Source organism: Triticum aestivum, chromosome 1B (assembly GCF_018294505.1).
Source record: "Triticum aestivum cultivar Chinese Spring chromosome 1B, IWGSC CS RefSeq v2.1, whole genome shotgun sequence".
Classification (NCBI taxonomy): Eukaryota; Viridiplantae; Streptophyta; class Magnoliopsida; order Poales; family Poaceae; genus Triticum; species Triticum aestivum.
The window spans coordinates 445,035,389-445,059,625 of record NC_057795.1 but is presented as its reverse complement, the minus strand read 5'-3'; the positions used below and the strand labels follow the sequence as shown (position 1 = coordinate 445,059,625).

At 45.4% G+C, this 24,237-nt stretch overlaps 2 protein-coding genes across 4 annotated transcripts; one reads left to right on the top strand and one right to left on the bottom strand.

Moving 5' to 3' along the window:
- Positions 1-8,753: 8,753 nt before the first annotated feature.
- LOC123130246 (uncharacterized) lies at positions 8,754-12,271 on the top strand. Of its 3 annotated transcripts, XM_044550200.1 has the most exons (6): positions 8,754-9,540; positions 10,026-10,151; positions 10,703-10,760; positions 10,881-11,001; positions 11,095-11,187; positions 11,272-12,271. In XM_044550200.1, the coding sequence occupies exons 1-5, from the start codon at positions 9,232-9,234 to the stop codon at positions 11,183-11,185; spliced, it is 705 nt and encodes a 234-aa protein (XP_044406135.1). In that variant the 5' UTR covers positions 8,754-9,231; the 3' UTR covers positions 11,186-11,187; positions 11,272-12,271. The 3 variants fall into 3 exon arrangements, with proteins under 3 accessions (XP_044406135.1, XP_044406132.1, XP_044406126.1); XM_044550197.1 differs by having other exon boundaries at positions 10,703-11,001; XM_044550191.1 differs by lacking the exons at positions 10,703-10,760; positions 10,881-11,001 and having other exon boundaries at positions 8,786-9,540.
- Positions 12,272-12,673: 402 nt separating this feature from the next.
- LOC123130272 (DNA-directed RNA polymerases II, IV and V subunit 12) lies at positions 12,674-18,563 on the bottom strand. Its single transcript, XM_044550208.1, has 3 exons — positions 18,322-18,563; positions 17,967-18,059; positions 12,674-12,969 (listed from the first exon to the last, which is right to left on the bottom strand). The coding sequence occupies exons 1-3, from the start codon at positions 18,362-18,364 to the stop codon at positions 12,947-12,949; spliced, it is 159 nt and encodes a 52-aa protein (XP_044406143.1). The 5' UTR covers positions 18,365-18,563; the 3' UTR covers positions 12,674-12,946.
- Between the last annotated feature and the right edge of the window lie 5,674 nt (positions 18,564-24,237).

Genomic DNA, 24,237 nt, shown 5'->3' with positions numbered 1-24,237 from the left:
CAGGGTTGCGCCGCCCCCCGTTCGTCACAGCGCCAGGCAGGCGGCCAACCCGTCCTCAGTGCCGGTGGCGCAGCGGGGAACCCTCAGGCTGGTGCGTGAGCTGGGCCTGCTGGGTCCCAAGGAGAAGATGACCGCCAAGGCCGCTAAGAAGCTTCTGTGCAAGTTTGACGAGCCGCTCTCCGACGAAGACATTGCCTGCATCGCCAAGCTCACCCGCCTCAACCACGAGGTGATGCGTGTTGCTGCCGCCATGGCAGGACCTGATGGAGCTGTCGATGAGGCCGTAGTGTGACCATGTTAGTTTCTGCTTATGTTAGTAGCCTCCAACGGCGCCCAGCCTTTCGCTGGGTTGAGTTAGGTCTTGTTTCTCTTCTTGTCAGGTTAGCTGGTAGGTTTAGTTGGTGCTGGCGCAGTTTGGGGCCTATTGGAGGGCGCCAGCATCCCCTCGAGAGCGGCTGTGTGTGGTTGTTTCCCTCCATGATCCTGTTCAATGGTAGTAGTAGTCGTTGGAGCATGCTTTGGTTTCCTTATGCATGACAATCACTGCCTAATTCTTAGCTGGAATGTGCGAGGATTGAATATGCCAGCTAAACACGACACTGTGTGCGAAACGGCAACAGCACACCGTCCGGCGATCCTATGCCTCCAAGAGACCAAGATTGATGTCTGGTCGCCGGCCCTAGTCAAGGATGTAGGAGGAGCGAGGCTGGCTAACTGCATTGTCCTTCCGGCGATAGGCACCAGGGGAGGAATCACTGTTCTTTGGGATAGCCAGATTGTCTCGATCGTTTCCCATGTTGTAGGAGAATTTGCAATTACTGCTAAAGTCACCGTCCTGCGTTCGGCAGCTGCGTTCTGGCTGACCACAGTCTACGGGCCAGCGGACGAGGCTAGAAAAGATGATTTCCTACGTGAGTTAGCTAGATCAGCGCCACCCTCATCTAAGCCGTGGCTTCTTATAGGCGATTTCAACGTAATCTATGACGCTAGGGACAAGAACAATTTCAACTTAAATAGGCGCACTATGGGTAGGTTTAGAGCTGCGATAGACTCGGCTTGTCTGCGGGAGATCAAGTGCAAAAATAGACGTTTTACATGGAGTAACGAAAGGCAAAACCCTACATTGGTTAGCATAGATAAATTTTTCTGCAATGTAAATTGGGAGCTACTCTTCCCCGCTTATGGGCTGATGGCCTCTGCCACGGCGTGCTCTGATCATTGCCCACTGATCCTAGCACCGTGCGACGCCCCTAAGCGCTCTGCTCGTTTTCGTTTTGAGTCCTTCTAGCCTAAGTTTCCACATTTTCATGCCACCGTCGAGCGGGCTTGGAATAGGCCAGTTCAGCAGCGTTGTGCGTTCTCAAGGTTGCAAACCAAGTTGACCCACACTGCTCGTGATCTGAAGATTTGGAGCAACTCCCTTTTCAGTGATGCAAAGCTGCAGTTCCACATTGCCAGCGAGGTCATCTTGCGGTTAGAAGTAGCTCAAGAAGCAAGAACTCTGTCGATTGCAGAATTTACACTGCGCATACTGCTCAAGATGAGATTGGTGGGGCTGGCGGCCATCGAGAGAGCCAGGAAAAGGCAAGCCTCCAGGGTGCTCTGGCTGCGAATGGGGGATGCTAGCACCAAGTTTTTTCATGCCAAGTTCAGTTCCAGGAGGCGCAAGAATTTCATTCACTCCATACAGAGCGACGATGGAATTGCAATAACACATGCAGACAAGGCCCAAGCCATCCATGATCATTTTAGCAAAGTAATGACAGCTACCACGGGCCGGAGTGTCACGCTAAACTGGGAGGCACTGCGGTTGCCAAGGGTTCAAGATGTTGGGTTGGACAATCCTTTCTCTGGAGATGAAGTCTGGGCAGCAATTTTGCAGTCACCAGCAGAAAAGGCGCCGGGGCCTGATGGCTTCATTGGCACATTCTTCAGAGCCTGCTGGCCAACCATCAAGGATGACATCATGGCGGCGTTCCACCGCTTCTACAACCTCGCGGGGGGAGTCTAGCTGCGCTAAACACGGTGTTTGTGGCGCTGCTGCCAAAGAAAGAGGGTGCCGCGAGAATGACTGACTTTCGGCCGATCAGCTTGATACATTCTTTTGCCAAGTTGGTGACCAAGGTTTTGTCGATCAGACTGGCAAAAGTGATACACACAATTGTCTCTCCGGTGCAATCGGCCTTCATGAAGAAGAGGTGCATCCAGGACAGCTTCCTATACGTACAAAATGGAGTACGAGCGTTGCACAGAAGCAAAACACCGTCACTGCTGTTGAAGCTGGATATATCGAAGGCGTTTGACAGTGTTTCCTGGGATTACCCGCTGGAGCTTCTACAAGAGATGGGCTTCAGCGCTCGGTGGAGGGATTGGGTGGCATGGTTGCTATCGACATTGAGCTCTCAGTTCTTTCTAAATGGAACGACAGGGACCAGGATCAGACACCGGAAAGGGCTCCGTCAGGGAGATCCGCTGTCACCACTACTCTTTATTCTTGCAATTGACCCGTTGCAGCGCCTGATCGATGAGGCGGTCATGCAGCAGATGATCAAGCCGTTACCAAGGAGAGAGCTCAAGCTAAGGGTCAGCCTCTACGCAGATGATCCCGTGATTTTCATGAACCCGGACAAGGCAGAGATGGATGCTTTAGTAGAGATTCTGCACAAGTTTGGAGAAGCCACAGGTCTGAAGATCAATCATCAGACATCAACTGCAACTCCGATCTGTTGCGAAGAATTTGACATCCAGCAGGTGCTGCAGAGTTTTGGGGGAACCGTGGCTATGTTCCCAATGAAATACCTAGGGCTGCCTCTCACCCTCACCAGAACCAGGATCGTGCACCTCCAGTCCGTCCTCGATCGGATTAGGGCAAGGCTGGCCGGGTGGAAAGGAAGGCTCATGTCCATCGCCGGCAGGCGGGTCCTTGTCAGAGCAGTTCTAAGCGCAGTCCCTACTTTCGCTCTCACCGTGCTCCGCATGCCGAAGAAGTTTTTCAAAGAGATCGACAAGGTGCGGCGACGTTTCCTTTGGGCACAGGATGAGGAGCTCTCCGGTGGCAAATGCAAGGTCAATTGGTCCGAGGTTTGCTCTCCTCTAGACAAGGGGGGGCTGGGGATCATCGACCTCGAGCGCTTCGGCAGAGCTCTTCGGCAAAGATGGCTCTGGTTAACATGGAAGCACCCAGAAAGGCCGTGGGTGGGCATGGAAGTGCCGTGCTCGGAAGCAGACAAGGTTTTCTTCAGTGCGGCTACATCAGTCACAATTGGAAACGGCCGAACTGCTAGCTTCTGGACATGTTCCTGGCTGCCAATGGGCACGCTCAGGGTGCTATTTCCCGCCCTATACCAGCACTCGAAGCGGAAGAACAGGTGTGTGGCCGATGCCCTGCATGAGGATCGCTGGATCCAGGACCTAGCGCATGGACACACCGAGCTGGTGGTGCAAGACTGCGTGCGTTTGGCACGGCTGCTGCGAACTGCGTCCATCTCTCTCAACCTGGAATGCGCAGATGAAATCAGATGGAACCTAGAGGCCAGTGACTGCTACTCGGCATCGTCAGCATATCGAGCGCAATTCCAGACCAACCACGGCTCGGTTTTCCCACAACTTATCTGGAAGACATGGGCGCCTGGGAAGCTGAAGGTGTTCTGCTGGTTGATGATGCTGAACAGGTTGTGGTGTAACGACAGATTGCAACGACGAGGATGGCCAAACTCATATTTCTGCCAATTCTGTGTGCGCAACCTTGAGACTGCTGAGCACGTTTTCTGGACATGCCCGTTCACCGCCTCGCTCTGGAACAGTCTGTCGACATGGCACGGCTGTGAGGCCCTGCGGCTGCAGCCTGAAGATGGCAACGCAACGGCAGCTGATCGGGTGTTGTGGTTTGTGGAGCGTTCAAGGCCAGAGTTCAGAAAAGGGATTAAATCGTTGGCGATGCTGGCGCTCTGGGAGATCTGGTTGCACCGAAACAGCTGCACTTTCAGAGAAATGGAGCCCTCCGCGACGGCGATCATGCAGGCAATCAGGAGAGGCATCGATCTGGGGCGTCAAGCCGGGGCAGCCTGCCTAATGCACCCGTTCTCCTTTGCCTCCAGAAGGGATAGGCTGATTGTCAGGCTTTTCTTCCCTTTCTTCCCTTGTTTTTCTCTTTCTGGTCCGTGGGTCAGTGCCATGCCCCTGTTTTTCCCGCAACTCTCCCTGCTATGATTAACATGAAAACACCAGCTCCTCAAGCTAGGTCTTTCAAAAAAAAGACAAGAAACTACTCCTGTCCTGGCTTTTTTTTTTGAGGGTACTCCCGTCCTGGCTTTAAACCGAACGGAAACGAAAAGGAGCTCAAGCCGGCCAACCCCCTCCCCATCGTTCGCCATAAAACCGCACCCCACCCCACCCATCCCACGCGCGCGACCACAAACGCAACCAATACCCCCTCACCCCCCACCTGTTCCGCCACGGAAAAATACCCGAAAGAAAGGCTCCCAAGCAAGAAAAGGCAGACGAGGAGGGTCGGCCTAATCCGATCTGCGGTCTCGTCAAACCGCCGTAATAATTTCACCTTTCTTTCGTTTTCTCCCCGTCGCGTGTTCTTGATTCTCTCGGATGATTTTGCCTCCCTCCTCCCGATCGGCGCTAGATCGACCCGATCTAAATTATCGGCCACGGCAGGGTTGGTAGGCAATAGCGCCGTTGATTTGGCTAGGTTTTCTCGGCTCAATAGGATAATTTGGCTGCGGGGTAAGGGGATTTAGTTGCCGATTCGTTGTACGGTTAGAGGGGATTGGGGATTTTGATGGTCTCGAGGAAACTAAGAGGAAAAACTCACGGGCTGCTGTCCTTGTCGGTGTTAAAATTAATTAAATAAAGAATCGATATGGATTGCACCGATCCTTTGTTGGTTCCAACGTATTTGATCTTTATCACATGGGCGATCTTCTGTTGACTTATCTTAGTAAGAAGCGTGGCCTGGAAAGCATTCGACTGTAAGATCACCTAGGAGATATTAGCTTCTCAAATTCTGAATCTATGTTGTAGACATGAGTAATGCTAGCTTCTCCAATTCTGAATCTATGTTGTAGACATGAGTAATGCTAAACCATTGCTCATGGTTATACTTGTGGGCTACTTTGTTGTTTCCAGAGGTCGTGTTGGGGTTGTTATGCTTATTTTCAAGGCTGTTGTCAACTCCTAGTGAGAAATGCTACATTGTAATCTTCGTATTTCTACTTTTGATAGAAATCACAAGCCTGGGAAATTTCTGTTTTCATGTATAATGTAAATTCACATATTTGATTCCTATTTGTGCTAGCAGCCAAGTACTAATGTTTCAGTCAGTTATGAACTTATCCAAACAAAATAACTCCTTTTCCGGATGCTTTTTTATTCTACTTATTGGTTGTTATGTATTGTAGATTATGATCTTAAAATACTGATGGTGTAAAACTATTTCAGGGTTTCTGTTGTGTCAATATTATCACGGCTCTTTACTTTGAAGCGTGCAGAACCTACGCCTGCTGCCTGTAGGTTATTGCTAACCCTTTCCCAGAGTTTAATGAACTTACTTTTGTGCTTGAAACCTCTGCTTTCACTTTTTTTTTCTGAAGGTGCATTTGTCTTAACCATCTGCTTTACTCATTTCTCATCCTTTTTGTAGTTGTCTTAATATATATATTTTATATTTATTTCACTGCTGATAACTAATGTAACATTTTACTATAGAAAATTTCCTGTGGCAAATTACTAATTTTAATCTGGTGTAATTTGCCTTGTTTAATGCCGTCAATGTCTTGGAACAGTTTGTATGAAGATTCAAGGCCAGTAATTCATATTTCACTATAACACATGTTAGACAAGAACTATTGTACTGATGAAACTATAGCTTCACGATGTTTATTTCTTAATGTCCCAAATCTTGAGAATGATTTTATCTATTTACCATTTGTACCAGAACTTTCTAGAATTGTGATTCGTATCTTTGCAAGGCATGAGTTACTTTGCACCATGATAATCTCCTTAGTCCTTGGGGCTAACACTGATTTGGAAACTAAAATCTGATCCCCCCAGATTATCTTATCTTAAAGCTTTAGTAAGACAGTTCCTTTTTCTCTGCCGTTGTAAAAATGTATTAATGTTTAATTCGGTATTGCAATGAAATTATGTTTAGCAAGATAATGTTTTTCTTAATCTGTATAAATGCTCGACTTGAGTCAATTAATAGTTCTTTCTTCAACAATTCTAACGATAAAGTAGATTCGTCACAGTTGATTTCAAGATGACAAGTAAGAAAAGTAACAGACCTACAGTCACATCATGCACTGCTCTGCATATGGAATGGGACAGGATTTCTTGCCCTATTTGTATGGAGCAACCACACAATGCTGTTTTACTTATATGCAGTTCGTACAAGAATGGCTGCAGAAGTTATATTTGTAACACAAGCCATCGACACTCTAATTGCCTAGATCGGTTCAGAGAAATGAATGGAGATAGTAAGGTCCGTGATTCACACTCAACCTCTTCGGTGCTTTCAAACTCCAATAACAGAACAGTCCAACCAAGATCTCACTATAGTACGATTTCCAGACATTTGTTGAGCCCAAGCCTCAGAAGACACATTGACAATGCTAATAACCAAGAATCTGCTAATTCAACACCATTCGTAGGAGAAAGTAGCATTATAATGCAAGAATGTCATGATGCTGTGCAAATTTCAGTTGACATGAAGTGTCCTCTCTGTAGAGGATCAGTATCAGGCTGGATTCCTGCTGGAGAAGTCAGAAGGTATCTGGACGAGAAGTCGAGGTGTTGCTCCCATGATCGCTGCAAATTTGTTGGTAGCTATGAGCAGCTGCGTGAGCATGCTAGAACAGCTCACTTGCTTGCAAAGCCTGCCCTTGTAGATATCTCAAGGAAAAGGTCTTGGGATCGCCTTGAACGTGAGCAGGAGTTTGGTGATGTCATTAGTGCAATCAGGTCACAGAATCCTGGTGCAGTAATAGTTGGTGACTATGTTATGGAGACTAGAGATGCAATGTCTCCTGATGAAGATTCTGGGGAAGAAAGTGGTGATGATTGGTGGTCTCCTGCCCAAGACCAAGTAGAATCACCGGATAACCGACATCGTGCCCCTAGGCCCTGGCTGAATGGAAGACTAGGATCACCTACCATTTGGCCAGATGGAAGGCATGCCTTCCCTAGGTTTCTGCCGCAGCCCAGGCCATTCAGTGATAGGCGCAACTCACGTGAAGATTGGCAGGGCATCCGACGGTCAAGCGCGCAAAGCTGGCTGCGCCAGGGTTTCTCGAATCGGCACTCGAGGCACACCAGCAGTTACCGCGGATATCGCCATGGCATCTTTGATCGACGTTACGCTGGAAACAATCGTGCAGGTATTGATAGGAGGCAGGATGGCCCAGCACTTCCGCCGGGAAGACGGCAGCGTTTGAGATACACGCAAAGAAGCCAGCATGATCCATGATCGGCCGAAGCAACACTACCTGTGCAGTATTTAGTTATTACAAACAGCCAAGCTATCCTTGTAAAATAGTTAGTGGTGGTTAAGAATAAATATCTTGGCCTATTTACTATTCGTGTATTATATCTGTCAGAAACGTTTTAGTGCAGCTGCAGAACTTCCCTTCTAAATGTCTATTCAATGCCTTGTTCTTGGTAGTCTTGTCTAATTTTTTCTGTGTGAGGTTCTTTTTCTGTGTGTGGTGGTTCTGTGATAAAGTTGAAATGAGATATAACAGCATTTTCTGTGTGTTCATTCTTTCCCTTCCTCTTTGTTCTTCATACAGATTGTTTCATTGCCTGTTACTATGGTGATATTTTATTGACAAGGAGAATTGATTGACGCGAGAGCTATTTCATTATGGTGAAATTATGGATTTTATTGACGCGAGAGCTATTTCATTATTTCATTATGATTTTCGTACTGTTTTAGAGCTATTTCGTTAATTGATTGACAATGTGCTAGGTAATAATGGGGGAAGGGGAAACAAATATAAAATGAGCAACGTATTTTCTTGTGAAGAGTGTCAAGGAGAATTGTGCATGACATCCATCTCCTTTTCCGTGAAGAGTTTCAAGGAGTATTTTGCATGAAGAAATGATGGCTTTTGATTGCACAAGACTCGAGAGTTCATAATATTGCCGTTGCTAGGTTATTTTGACATAATGGGGAAAATAACGTTGACAAGTGCAGTTTGCCATGAACTAAAATTTAAGAGCTGAAATTAACTCTAGGAGTACTTCCTATTTCATTATATGCATGTTCCTATTTCATTATATGCATTGCGGAAATCATGCTGATTATGTTCTGTTGTTTTAGCCTATAGGGACTGCGGAGTGCAACTCTTGTAGAGCCATTTCTTTCAGTCATCAGAACGATGTGCATGTCGCTGGGTGTATCTCAGAAAATGGCAATGGCGGATTTTGATTGTTCAGTCATGATAAGATGATGACATAGCCAGACAAGAAGACAAAGGTTCATCCAGTATGATCGTTGTTTCATCGTAGCAACACATGGACAGTCGGCTGGTTTTGAGTACAGGTCTATCAAAACGTTAAAATGGAAATTTGGCGTTTAAGTCCCACTCAAACCTTCTTATATGCATTAGTTTGACGATACATCATATGTGACCAAAACATCAGGTTGCACATGACAAACAAACAAAAGTCACGCCCTTGAGAGAGGTGACCGAGGTGACCGGGGGGGGGGGGGGGGGGGGGGTTGAAACTATTTTTTCCTTTTCAGTTCCTCTTTAGAGATTCTTCGTGTTTGGTCTGAGGCAGCAAAGTGGCAGCGTTATCCAAGGGCAGGAATAATGTTCTCTCCGTCCTTCACCGGCTCACCGTTGGTGGATACAGGAGAAAAAAGACTTCAACAATCTCAAAATTTTGAAAGCTTTCTATTTTTCTGGAAGGGTGTGTTTGTAAGAACTTATGATACTTGTATACGGTCTTCGGTCTTTTTGAGAAAAAAAAAGGCGTCTGGATGCACATGATAAATACTCCCTCCGTTCGGTAATAGATGACCCCGTCGTATTTTTTGCGAAACAGTCCTTCTATTTTTTCCGACCAATCCCGCGGTCCTCCGCTCCCGACATAGAACTCCGTCGCTCACCATTCTTGCTCGCCCGCTCGCCGTCTTGGCTCTCCGACGCCGCCCCCCACCGCCTTCCTCCCTCCCCCGCCCCACGCCGCCTTCCTCCCCCGAACCACGCTGCGATGCTGCCGGCTCGTCCCCCTCCTCGTTCCCCACCGTCTCAAGCTTCAATTTTTGCCACATCGCCGGTGGTTGATCTGCCGGCAGAATTGCGGGCGGCGGCCTGGAGCGGCAGTACGCAAGCTCTGACTCCATACCGAGCCAGCCGGCACACCCGCCAAGGAGCTTCGCCAGCCGCTGCCCTAGCGCCCGCGGCCGTCAATGCGTGGTCGGGCGCCGCGTCGATGTTGCCGCTGCTCGGCGCCGCCGTCGCCGACTCGTGGCTCGGCCGGTACCGCACCATCGTCGCCTCCTTCGTTATCTACATCACGGTCAGCCTAGCCACCTCTCACCTCTGGAATCCCTTTCTCCATTCTCAAGTATACTGTTCAGTTAACCTCTCTGTAGTCTGTAGGCGCCATAAGATTAGATCAAAGCATTAGTCTTTTTTGTCCTGCACAAATCCCGCTTGCCAGTAGTCATTGGATCAAAGCATTAGTCATTTCTCTGTAGTCTGTACTCCCATCTGCCACTTGCGTGCGACTTGAGATCGCACAAATCCCGCACAGATGGCGCACAGATTTGGGCACTAGGCTGCATCTTCAGAAACATGCAGCTATTCTTTGCCGTATCTTGGTTCAGTCCTCTGTTTCTGCTAGATTTTTTGTTCTCCACTTGTGTGTACACTGAAGGGAAAATTCAGAACCTGAGCTCTCTCTGAAGAAGGGGATGCAGTTACCAGTTAACTGAATTTCTTCTTTTCTGGTGGTCTGACATGTGTGTTTGTTTATTTCTCTTGCTCTCTTGGCTGCTCCAGTGGCACAAAGGCGAGCTACCTTGGCGTGCAGAAGAGGCCCCCCTCCCTTGCCTTGTGCCCGGCGACCAACAACTGCGTGTCGACGTCCGAGAGGATAAGCAATTCCAATCACTACGCTCCCCCATGGTAACCATCTGTGTTCAGTTCTTTCACCATTGATCATGAACCACATTATATGATAAATTCAGTGAGTAAGAAATTGCAGAGTCCCAAATATGACAAAAATGACATCTGCATTTTCTAAAAACAATTTAGTTGCAATACAATGTCAATTACCTGAAGCAGCACATTCGGATTTAGTTGCAATACAATGTCAATAGTTGCAATACAAGGTCAGTTAGTTGCTTCATTTGTTATTATTATTATTACCACTGATGTGTTTCTAGAAGAAACAATTATTACTCCTAATTCATGCTCACACAACCACTTCATGCTCACACAATCATACAAGTTGAACCACATAGTTATTGACACAGAGATTGCCATGTTGCTAATAAAAAAATTGCATCATCCTTTCCTTTCATATACAGTAATCAAATCTGTTGGAGTTTACACACAATCTGTGCTCGTATCCTATGCTCTTCCTGGTCATCAACAATGGAAATGATTGTGTGAAATTTAACACATTACTGGCCTGCAAACTGCTTCCATTATCCTGCTGAACACAACCTTTGCAGGGACGCACGGAATTGCTCCTTTCCCTTTCTCTGCTTCTTTTCCTTTCTTTGCTTGGAGGGCGCTACTGCTCTTCTTTCTCTTTCTCTGCTTCGAAGGTGGTGGTGGTGCTGCTACTGCTTGTAGGGTACTGCTGCTTGGAGGATGTTGCTGGTCTTCTTTCCCTTTCTTTGCTTGGAGGGCGCTGCTGCTCTTCTTTCTCTTTCTCTGCTTCGAAGGTGGTGGTGGTGCTGCTACTGCTTGTAGAGTACTGCTGCTTGGAGGATGTTGCTGGTCTTCTTTCCCTTTCTCTGCTTGGAGGGTGCTGCTGCTCCTCTTTCTCTTTCTCTGCTTCAAATGTAGAAATGTCAGTTCAGTGTGTAATATGAATCTTTTTTGCCTTTATAAATTGCAGAAGAAGAAAGGTAAATTTCAGCATTCTAGCTTTCTTGCTGGGGGAGCTACATCTGCTGCTAGGAAACTGGTTGCTCAAAATGGGACTCTGAAGGTATGCAATTCTTATCTGCAAACAGCTCTTACACCAGTTTTATCAGGCAACATGCTGACACAACCTGAACTTTATTGTTGGCAGGCTATTTGGCCTCACAGTGGCCACTATCGCCCCACAGAGGAGAACTTCCAGGAGTTTAAAAGCTTCCTCAATGACAACTTGTTGATCTCACTGATGCACCTGAAGAAACTGGCTCTCTTCAGACAACTCAAGTCATTCAAACAACATCTACAGAGACAGAAAAACGTGAGGAACCAGTGGTGGCGCGCGAGAAGATCCTTCAGAGGAGATGGTGGTAGCAGCTGCACCCCTGTGGTAGCATCAGCATCTACAGAAGAACCAGTGGTAGCATCAACACCAACATCAACATCTACAGATCGTTCAGAGGATCAACATCTATAGAAGAACCTGTGGTAGCAGCTGCACCCCTGTGGCCACGAACCTTGCCGTGGAGATGCAGAGACACCTTCCCACGCTACAGCAAGGAGGAGAGGAAGATGGAGCCGCGGCGGAAGATGGAGCTGCGGCGCCTGAGCCTGGCAGCGGCGGAAGATGGAATCGCGGCGCCTGAGCCTGGCAGCGGCGGAAGATGGAGCCACGGCGCCTGAGCCTGGCAGCGGCGGAAGATGGAGCCACGGCGCCTGAGCCTGGCAGAGGCAGAAGATGGAGCCGCGGCGCCTGATCCTGGCAGCGGCGGAGACGGAGCTCGATGTGCTGGAGTTACCGGCGCTATCTTGCTGCCGGAGACGGAGCTCGAGGTACTCGGAGGTGGGGAGCTCGAGGTGCTGGGTGCGGGAGCTCGAGGAGCTGACGCCGGCGACGGGGTCCTAGTGCTAGGGATGGAGCTCGAGGTTCTGGCCGGCGGGAGATCGAGGTTCTGGCCGGCGGACGGAGGTTCCGCGCGGTGGATCGCGACGAGCGGACGGAGAACTGGGTACTGGATTGTAATGATTTCAAATTTCGGAAGGGCCTTATTGTAAAATTGATTTGTTCACGATTCCGCCTCCCCTGGAGTCATCTATTACCGAACGGAGGGAGTATGTTTCTTTGCAAAAGCTGGTCTTTCTGTTGTTTGTCACTACAGGAAGCGAGTGATCTAGCGTGTGTTTTGGCCATGACCACAAAATTTGGTTGGATGGCTACCAATTTTTTGGCATGCCAATGCCTCTTTGGCTATCCTAGTTTATTTTTATAGCCGACATTAGTCAATTCATGGGCAACCAACAGCTCCACCAAAAATTTGCCTAGCTTGTTTGGTAGGGCAAACCTAGGTTAAAACCAAACATGTCCTAATTATCACCTGCAACATTGTAAGAGTATCCTACTATGCGCTAGTCGCCTAGTCATACCCCAAATATGACAATGACGTAATGAAAATCCTTAAATCACACAGAACATTATAAAGCTCAGTTTAGCAAAACTAAAGAACACGGCAGGAGAATGAAGGAAATAGCAATTCGGGCAGCAAATAAGAGCAAAAGCCTGCAACCAACCAACAGAGCATTTTATTGCTGGCAATAGCAATAATAACCATTTTTCGATATCCAGCTTTCAGGATGCATAATCTGGATTCTCAAACGTCTAAAGTCTCAATACGGTTACGACAAGTTTTACCACTTCAAGCCAAAGTCCAACGGACAAATAAGACCTAAAAGTACTGTATATAATACATTTCTCCATTGTAGCTTTGTCTCGGGCACACACTCCATCAAATCGAGGCACGAACCAACAGTGAATGATGTTTGTTCTTTTGTCTTCAGCGAGCTTCGTATTGAACAACTGCCCAAGCAAGGAGACGGTTTAATCAGAGATTGCACACACCATGCATGTTTATATGTTGCAAACAAATTCAGTTTGAACTGAAAAATCTAATATTGAGTGGCATCATTGAGCATACATCAGATCTTTCTCAACCATAACAACCATGAGAGCAATTTTTTTTACTTCTTAGTCCATGGTCAAAACTCAAAACAAAAACTAAGAAATAGACGATCGCGTGCCTGCTTTGACCTAAAACCAACTAATTCATCACAACCACTTTGCAATCAAGATCAGTAGTCCTCAGTAAAGTAGCAAGATTGACAGTATTCCTAATTATCAATAGGTGGGCCAGGTGGCTGCATCTTGAGGATCCAAGCAGTGGCAGAGCCAGGATTGGGTGACGCCCCAGGCGAGAAACTTAAGAGCTAATAACTACCCCTAAAAAACTGTAGTTTCAAGGCATATATTTGGAGCAAGTAGATTAGTTGGTTCGGTTGTAATGACCCATTGGCCTGTTTCTACTACCTCTCTAAATAAACTTGGAAGATGACTAACATAGGAAGTACTGTGTAGAAGACATGCTCCTATTTGATAAAAGTGAACCCATTCAAATTAGTCAAAATTGGACTATGCTGCCATGTTCCATCTTTATCTAACAGTGCATTACAGTAAATCATTATCAGTATTTCTCATAATCGATGAATGTCTGTTTGTGAACTATTGTCCTATTTGTGAACTACTCCCTCCGTCCAAAATAAGTGACTCAACGCTAGTACAAAAGTTGAGTCACTTATTTTGGGACGGAGGGAGTATTTCTCATAATCGATGAACCCATTGGCCTGTTTGTGAACTATTTCTCAAAATCGATGAACTTTTTTGAAGTTTGTGAACTTATGTCTGAATATCGATGAATGTCTTTAAATTTACGATTTTATGAAAGTAAAATAAAATAAATAGCGCGGCTATAGTAAATGTACTGTTAGCGCAATGAAAATCACAGATGCCCAATCGGTGTGGTGGTCAGCTAAGCAAGAATAAGGTAGCGGTGCAGGATCGAATCCTGAAGCAGTCATGTTTTTTTTTCTTTGTGATTTCTGTTCGCTGCCTTTCCCATTGCGGGCCGGCCCATCAAAGCGCTGCAGCGGGCGCCAGTGAACGAAGCAGACAGGCCTAAGTGCCTTATGCCCCAGGCGAATTGGGCCAGGCCACAAAGGAGATGGGCCGCACGCCCCAGGCCGCCGCCTGGGCTGCCTGGGGCCTGTCTCCGCCCATGGATCCAAGGGATATGTCAAGTGCATTGTTTGTAATGTGATAAGTATGTAGCTGACATGTACCCGGTTATTTTCATTTAACACAAGTCAACATAGTTAGATTCAGTAGCAATATTGTTGGCTTTGAAGACAGAAAAAGGGGTAGCAACGTTATTGCCTTTGATGACAGAAAGGGGGGGGGGGGGGGGGGGGTGTTAAAGAAACAAAAGTGTACCTCTACAAACAGAAAAATATTACTAGGACACAAACTTGGTTTGCCAACCTCATTTACTTCAAACAGTATACTATAAAGCATAATTGCATAAACTGTGCTGCGGTATATCCGTTAAAATTTTATTGTGTTCATGGCATTTCAAAACGTTCAAGAGGCTATGTAAATCTTTCAAACTTTTCTAGCTTGGCTAAGCCACAAAGTGTTGCACAAATCTGTACTCAATTGGTTTATAGTATATTAGCAAGTTCATTAGTGAATGAAGTAATGAATAGAAACAAAGTAACAGATAGAAACAATCTGATTCATATACCTCCTTGTGAACCTTAATACAAGTGGATGAACCAAACACATCATGTATTTAATGGAGTTATGCGGCTTTTCCCCAAGATTCAAGAGGTTATGTAGACTTTTTAAACTTCCTATTTCCATATGGATCTTCATTCTCCTTGAGCAAGTCAGAAACTAATGCACAAGTAAATGGAAGCATGTAGTGAGCTTATAAGCACTTCCAGATCACCTAGAACTGGCACATACTTAGATCCACTATGCATTAGTAATTATACAGCGGTAGATTACACAATGACGAATATGTGGTGACCAACTATTTCCACCCGTAAAGGAGGAACACTTCCAGGTTCATTGATGGTGAATACTGTTCTGTGAAACTGAATTTCAATGTTTCAGATGCATATTACATCTTTTTTTCTAAACGTAATTGCAGAGTAATGATTTTGTTTGTTTGTTTGAGGTGGTAGTTAGGGAACTATGTTCACTGGATCGGCTAGATCAAGAAGGACATATCCACAGCACAAGGCACAAGCAATTTATAACCTACTCCCTCCGTCCGGAAAAAGTTGTCTCCATGGTCTTTTTCTGAAAACACCCCCAGTGAATTCCCGACAAACCCGCAGCTCCCCGTCGTCTCCCCCGCCCCTCTGTCGTGCTCCCTCGCGCCTCGGCAGCTCGGCTCCTCTGCAGCCCCCCCGCAGGTCCCCGCGTCGCCGGAGCTCTCCTGCCCCAAGCCTCACCCACCCCACGCCTCCCCCGCAGCTTCCCTCTCCTTGTTCCCCTCCTCTTTCCCCATGGTGATCCACGGTGAGGAGAAGGCTCAATTTTTCTTCGATCTACTCGGCGGCGGCCATTTCCAGGTCCTCCTCCTCCGTGGTGGAGGCTTCCTGTGGAGGTGCTGCTACTGTGGGCGACGCGCGCAGCGATGAGCGCGTGGTCGGTGCCCGTCGCCATCGCGCTGCTCGGGATCGCCGTGCGGGGCCGCCGGATGCGGAGGCAGAGCAAGGCCGTGGCGCGCTTGCGGCTTGTCCTTGACGATAAGGTCAGGCCCTTTGCCCCTTTCAGCCCCATGCCGCGTCCCAATCGCTTGATATTGCCCCGCTGTGCTTGATGTGATCTTTGTGCTTCACAGGAAGAATGTTGAAATTCAGTTTGCAAAGAATTGCATTGAACCTCTCTGGAAATTCCTGAACTTGACGAACCAGCTCAACAAGCTGCTATTTTAGCATTCCCCTTCCTTTTTTGTGCCTGCAGGACTATAGTAGGTTTTGATGCTAGTTCAGTGATTTAATTGTTATAGCTCGCTGCAATGTGATGTTCAGTCATTAGTGCCTGCAGTACCAAATGTGATGTTTGATGTTTGCAACTTGGTCATAACTCTGATTATCCAAATCAACATCAACATTTACTCATCTGCTAACTTATGCTTCCTCAATGGTGGGCAGGTCTAGGTTATTCAGGCCAATGACAGGTATTCCTTCAGGAGCTGCTAGCTAACAAAATTGTCCATTGTAGTTCAGTGATTGCACAAAATGTGTCCAAAATCTAGCCTAATTTATTTACTGTCAGTATCCTGTGTTGTAATTCAGATGTTTACAAATTCAGTGCCGCACTGAAATTTTGATCTACCTTCACCAAGTTCAGTAAATCTTAACTCTTAATGTCAGATTGTTAATTCTGAAACTGTGATTTCTGGAGTACATGTGGAGTAGTAGGATCTGAAGATTTTGTGTGTCTAGATGTCGTTGCTGGAGTACATTATCTACCAAAATCACCGCAATCAAGAGTACACAAGTCTAGATATGCACCATGTTCCTGTTAATTCTGAAACACACCCTGTTAGTTGCTACTCCATCTAACAGTGTTGCCACCATGTTCTTGTCCTGTTAATCAAGAGTGCTACTCCATCTAACTGTCATGAGGGATTATATATGGTGAATTTGCAATGCAATGCCAGTACTACACCTGACGATTTGCAACGCCAGTGTGAATTTGCAGTGCAAAAAAATCGTGAGAAATTAGAGTTTCTTAGATAAATTGTGAGAAAATTAGAGTTTCTCAGATATGCCAGCAAGAAAATTCCTGTTGTTAATTAAAATTCAGTTAATTTGGCTTTACTGTAAACTTTACCGAAACTAAATTCAGTTAACTCCTTACAATAATTTGGAATTTGACCACAAGGAGCTGTCAACAAGAATGTTCCAATGAACTATTTTTTGGATGACCCATAAGACTAACTGAAGAAAACCGTATGTATAAAGACTGCAACTTTTTGATTGAAAATGTTATTCTCCTGGTCAAGACTACAACATTTGATTGATTGTTTTGAAAAATATACTGCTGTCTTGAGGAATCTGGTGGAACATTGATTTGTTTCCAAAATAAATTGATTGATTGTGCACTGAAAATATTTGGAAATATACTCCAGACTTGAGGAATTGGTGGAATCATATTGATTCTTTCCAAAATAAAATTGATTGATTGTGCACTGAAATTATTTGGAAATATACTCCAATCTCGAGGAACCTGGTGGAATCATATTGATTGTTTGTTTCCAAAAATGGATAGTTAATTTGCTTCCAAAAAATGATTGATTGTTTGTTTCCAAACATCTTCATGCGTCCAGGGGAATGCCTACGAGAGGCGGGGCCGGTGATTGGATTCGTAGCAGCAGCAGCAGCAGAGGCGGGGGCGAGGAAAGAGCGTTCCACCAGCCAAGCTTGGCTACCAGCTCGGTGACCGTCGGGTGGGCGATTCCGTCACTTAGGTGGCTGGCAGTGGCGGTGGGCGGTGGAATCACGCAGGTAGGTGGCGGCGGAATCGCGCAGGTGGTCAGCGGTTGGTCCTGGCGACGCGCGGGGGAATCGGGGACCAGCTCGCCTCCGGTGGGCGGCGGAATCAATGGGCAGCTGTTCTCGGGTGGGCGGCGCGGGTGTTCATGGGTGTCTGCGAGCGCCGGAATCACCAGCACGGCGGCGGAATCTGACCGCGCCGGCCCCTGGCGACGAGCGGAGGACGGGCGGAGGGAGGAGAAGGAGACTGGTACCTACTTCAGACAGTTTTCAAATTTCGAGGGTTGTTTTACAAAAAGAACATTACACTGCGCTCTGGACAACTTTTCCCGGACGGAGGGAGTATCAGACAAGTGCACACAAAGCAATCGCCAAATGAAATATTAAACCGCGACAGGAAAAGTGAAGAGGTTAAGAATGGATGGAGTGAATAAAGAGAAGGGGCCATACTCCTGCGGGTGCGCTTCTTGTAGAGGATGCGGTAGCCACACTCACGGCACTGGATCACATCCCCTGTCTTCAGCGTGTTTTCAGCTCCGCAATCTGTAGGAACGCGTACACATAATCGTTTAAAATATGAAGGGGAAATCAAATTATCTATACGAGAAATACAACGGAGAGCTGAATGATAATTGTGAGAGGCACGGGCAAGTCAGATCGGCACAACACCGTGCTTCTCTTCGTGGTCGACAAATCGAATCAACGCAAGGCGCCTAACATCTGGGCGAAAAATAAACGCCAGCAAGAAAACGAGAGAGAGAGAGAGAGAGAGAGAGAGAGAGAGAGAGAGAGAGAGAGAGAGCACCTCCGCACAGATAGCTGACGGGTTCCGGCTGCTGTGGATCCATCGGGGAGACCAGTAGAGTGTCGCAAAGTGGGTGGAGTAGGGTTTGGAAAAGTTAGGGTTCGTGAGGGGCGGCGCCGCGAGCGGGGTGAAATAGGGAAGGCAACGCTTAACGGGCTGGCCTCTCTGGGCCGTTAGATCAGCACCTTGCTTGAGAGAGGGAGGAGGGTCGGAGTTGCCGCGATAGGGGAGATAAGAGCATCTCTAACGTTTTTTGGGTATGACTTTTTGCTTTGATAGAACACATCCCGTAAAAATATTCAATGGTTCTGGCAAAATTATATAAACCCTCCAAAAATGTCTGCTAAATTACAATTGGGTCCATCTTCATCGCCGCATCTCCCCATCCGCAGACGAGGCACGAGCAGGGGCAGAGGTGCCACAGCGCGAGAAGGAGCATGCGTCTTGCCGATGACGGCGCCGCCGTGGAGCAAGACAAGGAGTGCGGGGGCGGACGCAAGGAGCAGGCATCAACTAGCTAGTTAGCGGCAGCGGGCAGCTAGCTAGCTCGCGGGGCGGCGACAACTCACCGAGCAGCGATGGCAGCTCGCTGGGCGGCAGCTAGGGTCTGGTGGTCGCCGGCATCAAGGCGCTCCAGCGAGATCGCACTCGAGGAAAACCGTGGCAGGAGCTGAAAGTTCTATCCCACCAACCGTTTCCATGTTTTCAGGTCATGTAAAAAAGAGCTCAAATCCCGTAGATATGAAGGAAATGAGCCCGCAGATTCTGGATCCCACAAAAAAAATTGGAATGGACGGATTTGCAGGATCTATTCGGACCGGCAAAACTGCCTCTTCCCACAAACCGGCGGTTATTTTGCCGGATGACCTGGTTTGCAGGATCTGCTAGAGATGCTCTAACGTGGACCCGCGATCTCCCCTTAGCGTCGCCGCTTCTCGTCCTTTCCCACGCGTGCTACTGCTCCGCTTCTCTTTTTTCCCTTTCTTAGAGTGCGAAGGAGTAAGAGTATCTATAGCCGGACTTGGCAAATCCGAGCCCTTAAACGCCAGCGCGTCTGCGGGCAGTGACCGGTCATGCTTCAAATATTTCATTCTACATCCAGATACCTCAAATCCATATTATTACATGTAACGTAAAACTGATCTTTAAGCGGAGCTCGTCCGGCTCCGGCGTCCGGCTGCGTTCCCTAGAGTGTTGATCCGGTCGCCGGCAAGGTAGCATAGGGCATGGCACACAAGCCGGCTCACGGGACTCAAGGCGCCATCTCCCATTGCCTACTCTTCCTCGTCGGAGCCCGGAACCCGAACGGCGCCAATGGACGCCACGTCAATGATGGATCCATCCTGAGATGAGCCGGCGACATCCACCACGACGCGGTCGTGGCGCCCGGACTGGTGCACCATACGGGGTGCCGGAGAATGTGACTTTGCCTCGTCAAGGTTTGATACATCTCCAACGTATCTATAATTTATGAAGTATTCATGTTGTTATATTATCATTCTTGAATGTTTTATTATCATTTTATAGCAACTTTATATCATTTTTTGGGACTAACCTATTGACCCAGTGCCCAGTGCCAGTTGCTGTTTTTGACTTGTTTTTACATCGCAGGAAATCAATATCAAACGGATTCCAAACACTGCGAAATTTTTTATGGATTTTTTATGGACCAGAAAACATCCAATAGGCTAGAGCAGCATCTGGGGGTGCCCAGAGGGGGGCACAACCCACCAGGGTGCGCCTGGGCCCCCTAGCGTGCCCCGGTGGGTTGTACCCACCTCGGTGGCCTCCCGCACCCCCTCTTCGCCCTATAAATCGTCAAATATTCCAAAAACCCTCGCGGAGACCCTAGATCGGAAGTTCCGCCGCCGCAAGTCTCTGTATCCACGAAAACCAATATAGACCCTGTTTCGGCACCCTGACGGAGGGGGAGATCATCACCGGGGGCCATCTTCATCATCCCGGCGGCCACCACGATGAGGAGGGAGTAGTTCACCCTCGGGGCTGAGGGTTTGTACCAATAGCTATGTGTTTAATCTCTCTCTCTCTCTCTCTCGTGATCTTGAGATGTCATGATCTTGATGTATCATGGGCTTTGTTAACATAGATGGATCATATGATGTTTCTCCCCTCTCTACTCTTGTGATGAATTGAATCTTTACCATTTGAAGTTTTGTCTTGTCGAATTGAATGTTCAGATCTGAGAATACATGATGTATGTCTTACGGTATGAATACTTGAGGTGACAATGGGGTATCATATTGATTCAATTGATGTATGTTATGGCACTCAACGTGCAGATTCCCGAGGTGACATTGGGGTAATTTATGCATAGGGGTTGACGCACGTTTTTATTATCTTTTCTCTAATAGAAACTTTAGGGTCTCCTTGTAGTTCTTTGTGTGGGTTGAATATTATGATCATGAAGTTGTTTGATGCATATCGTAGAATTAACTCACGGTTACTTATGGTGACATTGGAATATCTACGTGACATTAGAGTTGGTTGATGTGTGTCATATGGTGTTATTTTAGTACAAACTCTTGGTTGATCGGAAGGAATAGCTTTGTGTTATTTTAGTACGAACTCTAGGATAGATTGATTGGAAAGAATAGCTTTGAGGTGGTTTTGTACCCTACAAACAATTTCTATCTTTTGTTCTCCGCTAATAGGAACTTGGGAGTGATTCTTTATTGCACTTTGAGGGATAATCATATGATCCAACTATGTTAGCATTGTTGAGAGATTGCACTAGTGAAAGTATGCACCCTAGGCCTCATTTTCCGTCATTGCAATACCATTTGTGCTCTATTTTACTATTTACTACCTTGTTGTTTTTTATTGTTCGCACTACAAAAACTCATATCTACTATCCATACTACACTTTTATCACCATCTCTTCGCCAAACTAGTGCACCTATACAATTTGCCATTGTATTAAGTGTGTTGAGGACACAAGAGATTTCTTGTATTTGATTGCAGGGTTGCTTGAGAGAGACTATCTTCATCCTACGCCTCCCACGGATTGATAAAACTTAGGTCATCCACTTGACTCTACACTTGGAGGCCCAACATGAGTCTACAAGAATAAAGTTGCATAGTAGATATCAAGCTCTTTCCGGGTGCCGTTGTCGGGGAGGTGAGTGCTTGAAGGTATATCTTTAGATCTTGCAATTAAATCTTTTAGTTTCTTGTTTTATCACTAGTTTGGTTTATAAAAAGAAAATCACAAAAAATGGAGATTGGATTGCCTCAGGTTGTTCCTTAGCTTTATAATATCTATCTTGAGAATAAGGATTCTGGTAATTGTGCTCAATTTCTAGAAAAAGAATTCAACAAAATTTATGGCACAAAAACATTGGATGATGGGCATGATTGCAATATTGCTAGTATAAATTCTTTGAATATCCATGATGCTAATGATGATTGCATTGGTCATGATAATGATGTCTCCTATAAGAATGTCAATTTTTGCGGAGTGAATTGGGAGTGCAAGCACACCAAAAAGGGAAGATAGATTTTGTAACAAGCATAAATATTTAGAAACGAAAATGTTGCAAGAGAGGCTAGATGATTGTGATGAAAGATTTAATTTTTTTGCCATCCTTGTGAACTTTGCAATGAACGTGGTCATTTAAATCTCCAATGCTATTTGTTTCATGATCAAATCGTGTCCAAAAATTGCCATAACTTGATTACCCTTGAGCATCATAAAGAGCTTAGTCTTCTTTTGGGGTATGAAGAAATGAAACGTATAACTAAGGGTATTCCAAAATTTAATATCAATAGATTTCTTGATTTTCATCTAGAGGAAATTTATATGTTTTGTGTGGTAAATTGCATTGAGAATCCTTATATTTCCAACTATATAAAGACAAGAAAACAAATAGAGTATGAAGAGAGTACTAATGAAAGGGAAAATATTTCCCAATACCCTCCTAGTGTTTATTATGATGAATCAGGTAAAGGGGAGGAGCTTCCTATCCAATCAATCTCTTCAACAAGAAGCTCGAAAAAGTTGATTAAACCCACACGTGAGGTGGTGAAGAAGAAAAAGAAAAGAAGAAAAAGTAGAGGTAAAAAGGTAACTCTCCCAAGTACTATTGCTCCTATCACCATTGTGCCTCATGAAAGTGAATCAAATATGTTGATGGAGGATGTTGATATTGAGTATGATTTTGTGATGCCTACTTCTTGTTGTGATGATTATGATTGGGAAGACAATGATGTCTCTTACGATCTTGAAAATCTTTTTGGCACTTGCTTGGATGAATATGATAATAATGTTTACTATACTATTGGTGCCATTCATGCTATTGATAAGAATGATTATGATTATATGCAAAACCACAAGCTTGGGGATGCTATGTTTGATGACTATAAAATGTTTGAAGATTTATTTGCTGAAAATATTGCTTGTCCTAAACTTGGGGATGCTTTGCGTAATGAATATGATCCTTTGATTCCTTCTACTTTTGATAAGAAAATTTATTATGATGATAGCATGCCTCCTATTTATGATGATTACAATGATGAAAGTGGGTTTGGAAGAGTGTCAACTCTAGGTAGTAGTGATCCCACTATTTTGGAGGGTGTCGAATCTTATTACAATATTGATGAAAGTGGATTTGGAGAGGTCATGACTTTATTTAGTGATACATCCACTATTTTGGAAGAGTTTTCAATTGACTATGATGAGAACAAAGTTGCTACTTATGATGATTATTATGATGACATGTATGCCATAAAGATTAATAATTTTTCTATGCTTTTGGATCATGAAAAGAATGCTTTATGTGATGGTTATATGGATGAATCTATCCATGGTGCTACTGAAAATTATTATGAGATAGGAACTTATGATTGATGACGCTCTTGTTATGTTTCAATCCTCATCTTTTATGCGAGCATCATTGAACTTATCATGCCTAGCTAAAAGACATTAAAGAAAAGCGCCTGTTGGGAGACAACCCAACACTTTTACTTTCTGTTTTTGTGTGTTAACATGATTAGGCTATTGTATTAATCATGTTTTGTTGCTTTTGTTTCCATAAAGTGTCAACTAAAGCCTTTGGGATAGTTTGGGTGATAGTTGATTTGATATTGCTGAAAAACAGAAACTTTTGCACTCACAAAAATAATTCCCATTTTTAACAGAAGAGTTGTTTTGAGTTGATTATTTTTTGCAGAAGATTAATAAACAAATTTCTCATGTTGTCCTAATTTTTCAGAATTTTTGGAGTTACAAAAGTATGGTTGGAGTACAGATTACTTCAGACTGTTTTGTTTTTGACATATTATGTTTTCAATGCATAGTTTGCTTGTTTCCTAGTTTATATGGCTTATATTGCTCAATATAAATAGTGGAAATGATATGCTACAGTAGGAATTGTGTGGAAACAATTATGAATCATGTCTTTAATAGTACCAAAGTGAAATGGTTTGCTCTTTATCATACTAACCTATCTCACGAAGTTTCGTTAAATTTTGTGTGATTGAAGTTTTCAAGTTTTGGATGAGATGTCGATATGAGGAAAATAAGGAGTGACAAGACCCTAAGCTTGGGGATGCCCAAGGAACCCTAAGTTAATATTCAAGGAAGATCCAAGCAACTAAGCTTGGGGATGCCCCGGAAGGCATCCCCACTTTCGTCTCCAACATTATAAGTAATCTCACTTGGAGCTATATTTTCATTCATCACATGATATGTGTTTTGCTTGGAGCGCCATTTTATTTTGTTAAGATTTGCTTGCTGTTATTTATAATAATGTTTTCATCTTTATTTTCAATAAAAATGTCAAGGATAGCCTTTACCATGCTTATTTTGCAAGTCTACATCTTGCTGTTTCAAAACAGAAAGTTTATCGCTGTTGCAAAAATTCCTGAGAAAAGTCAGAATGTGATAAAATGTTGGAA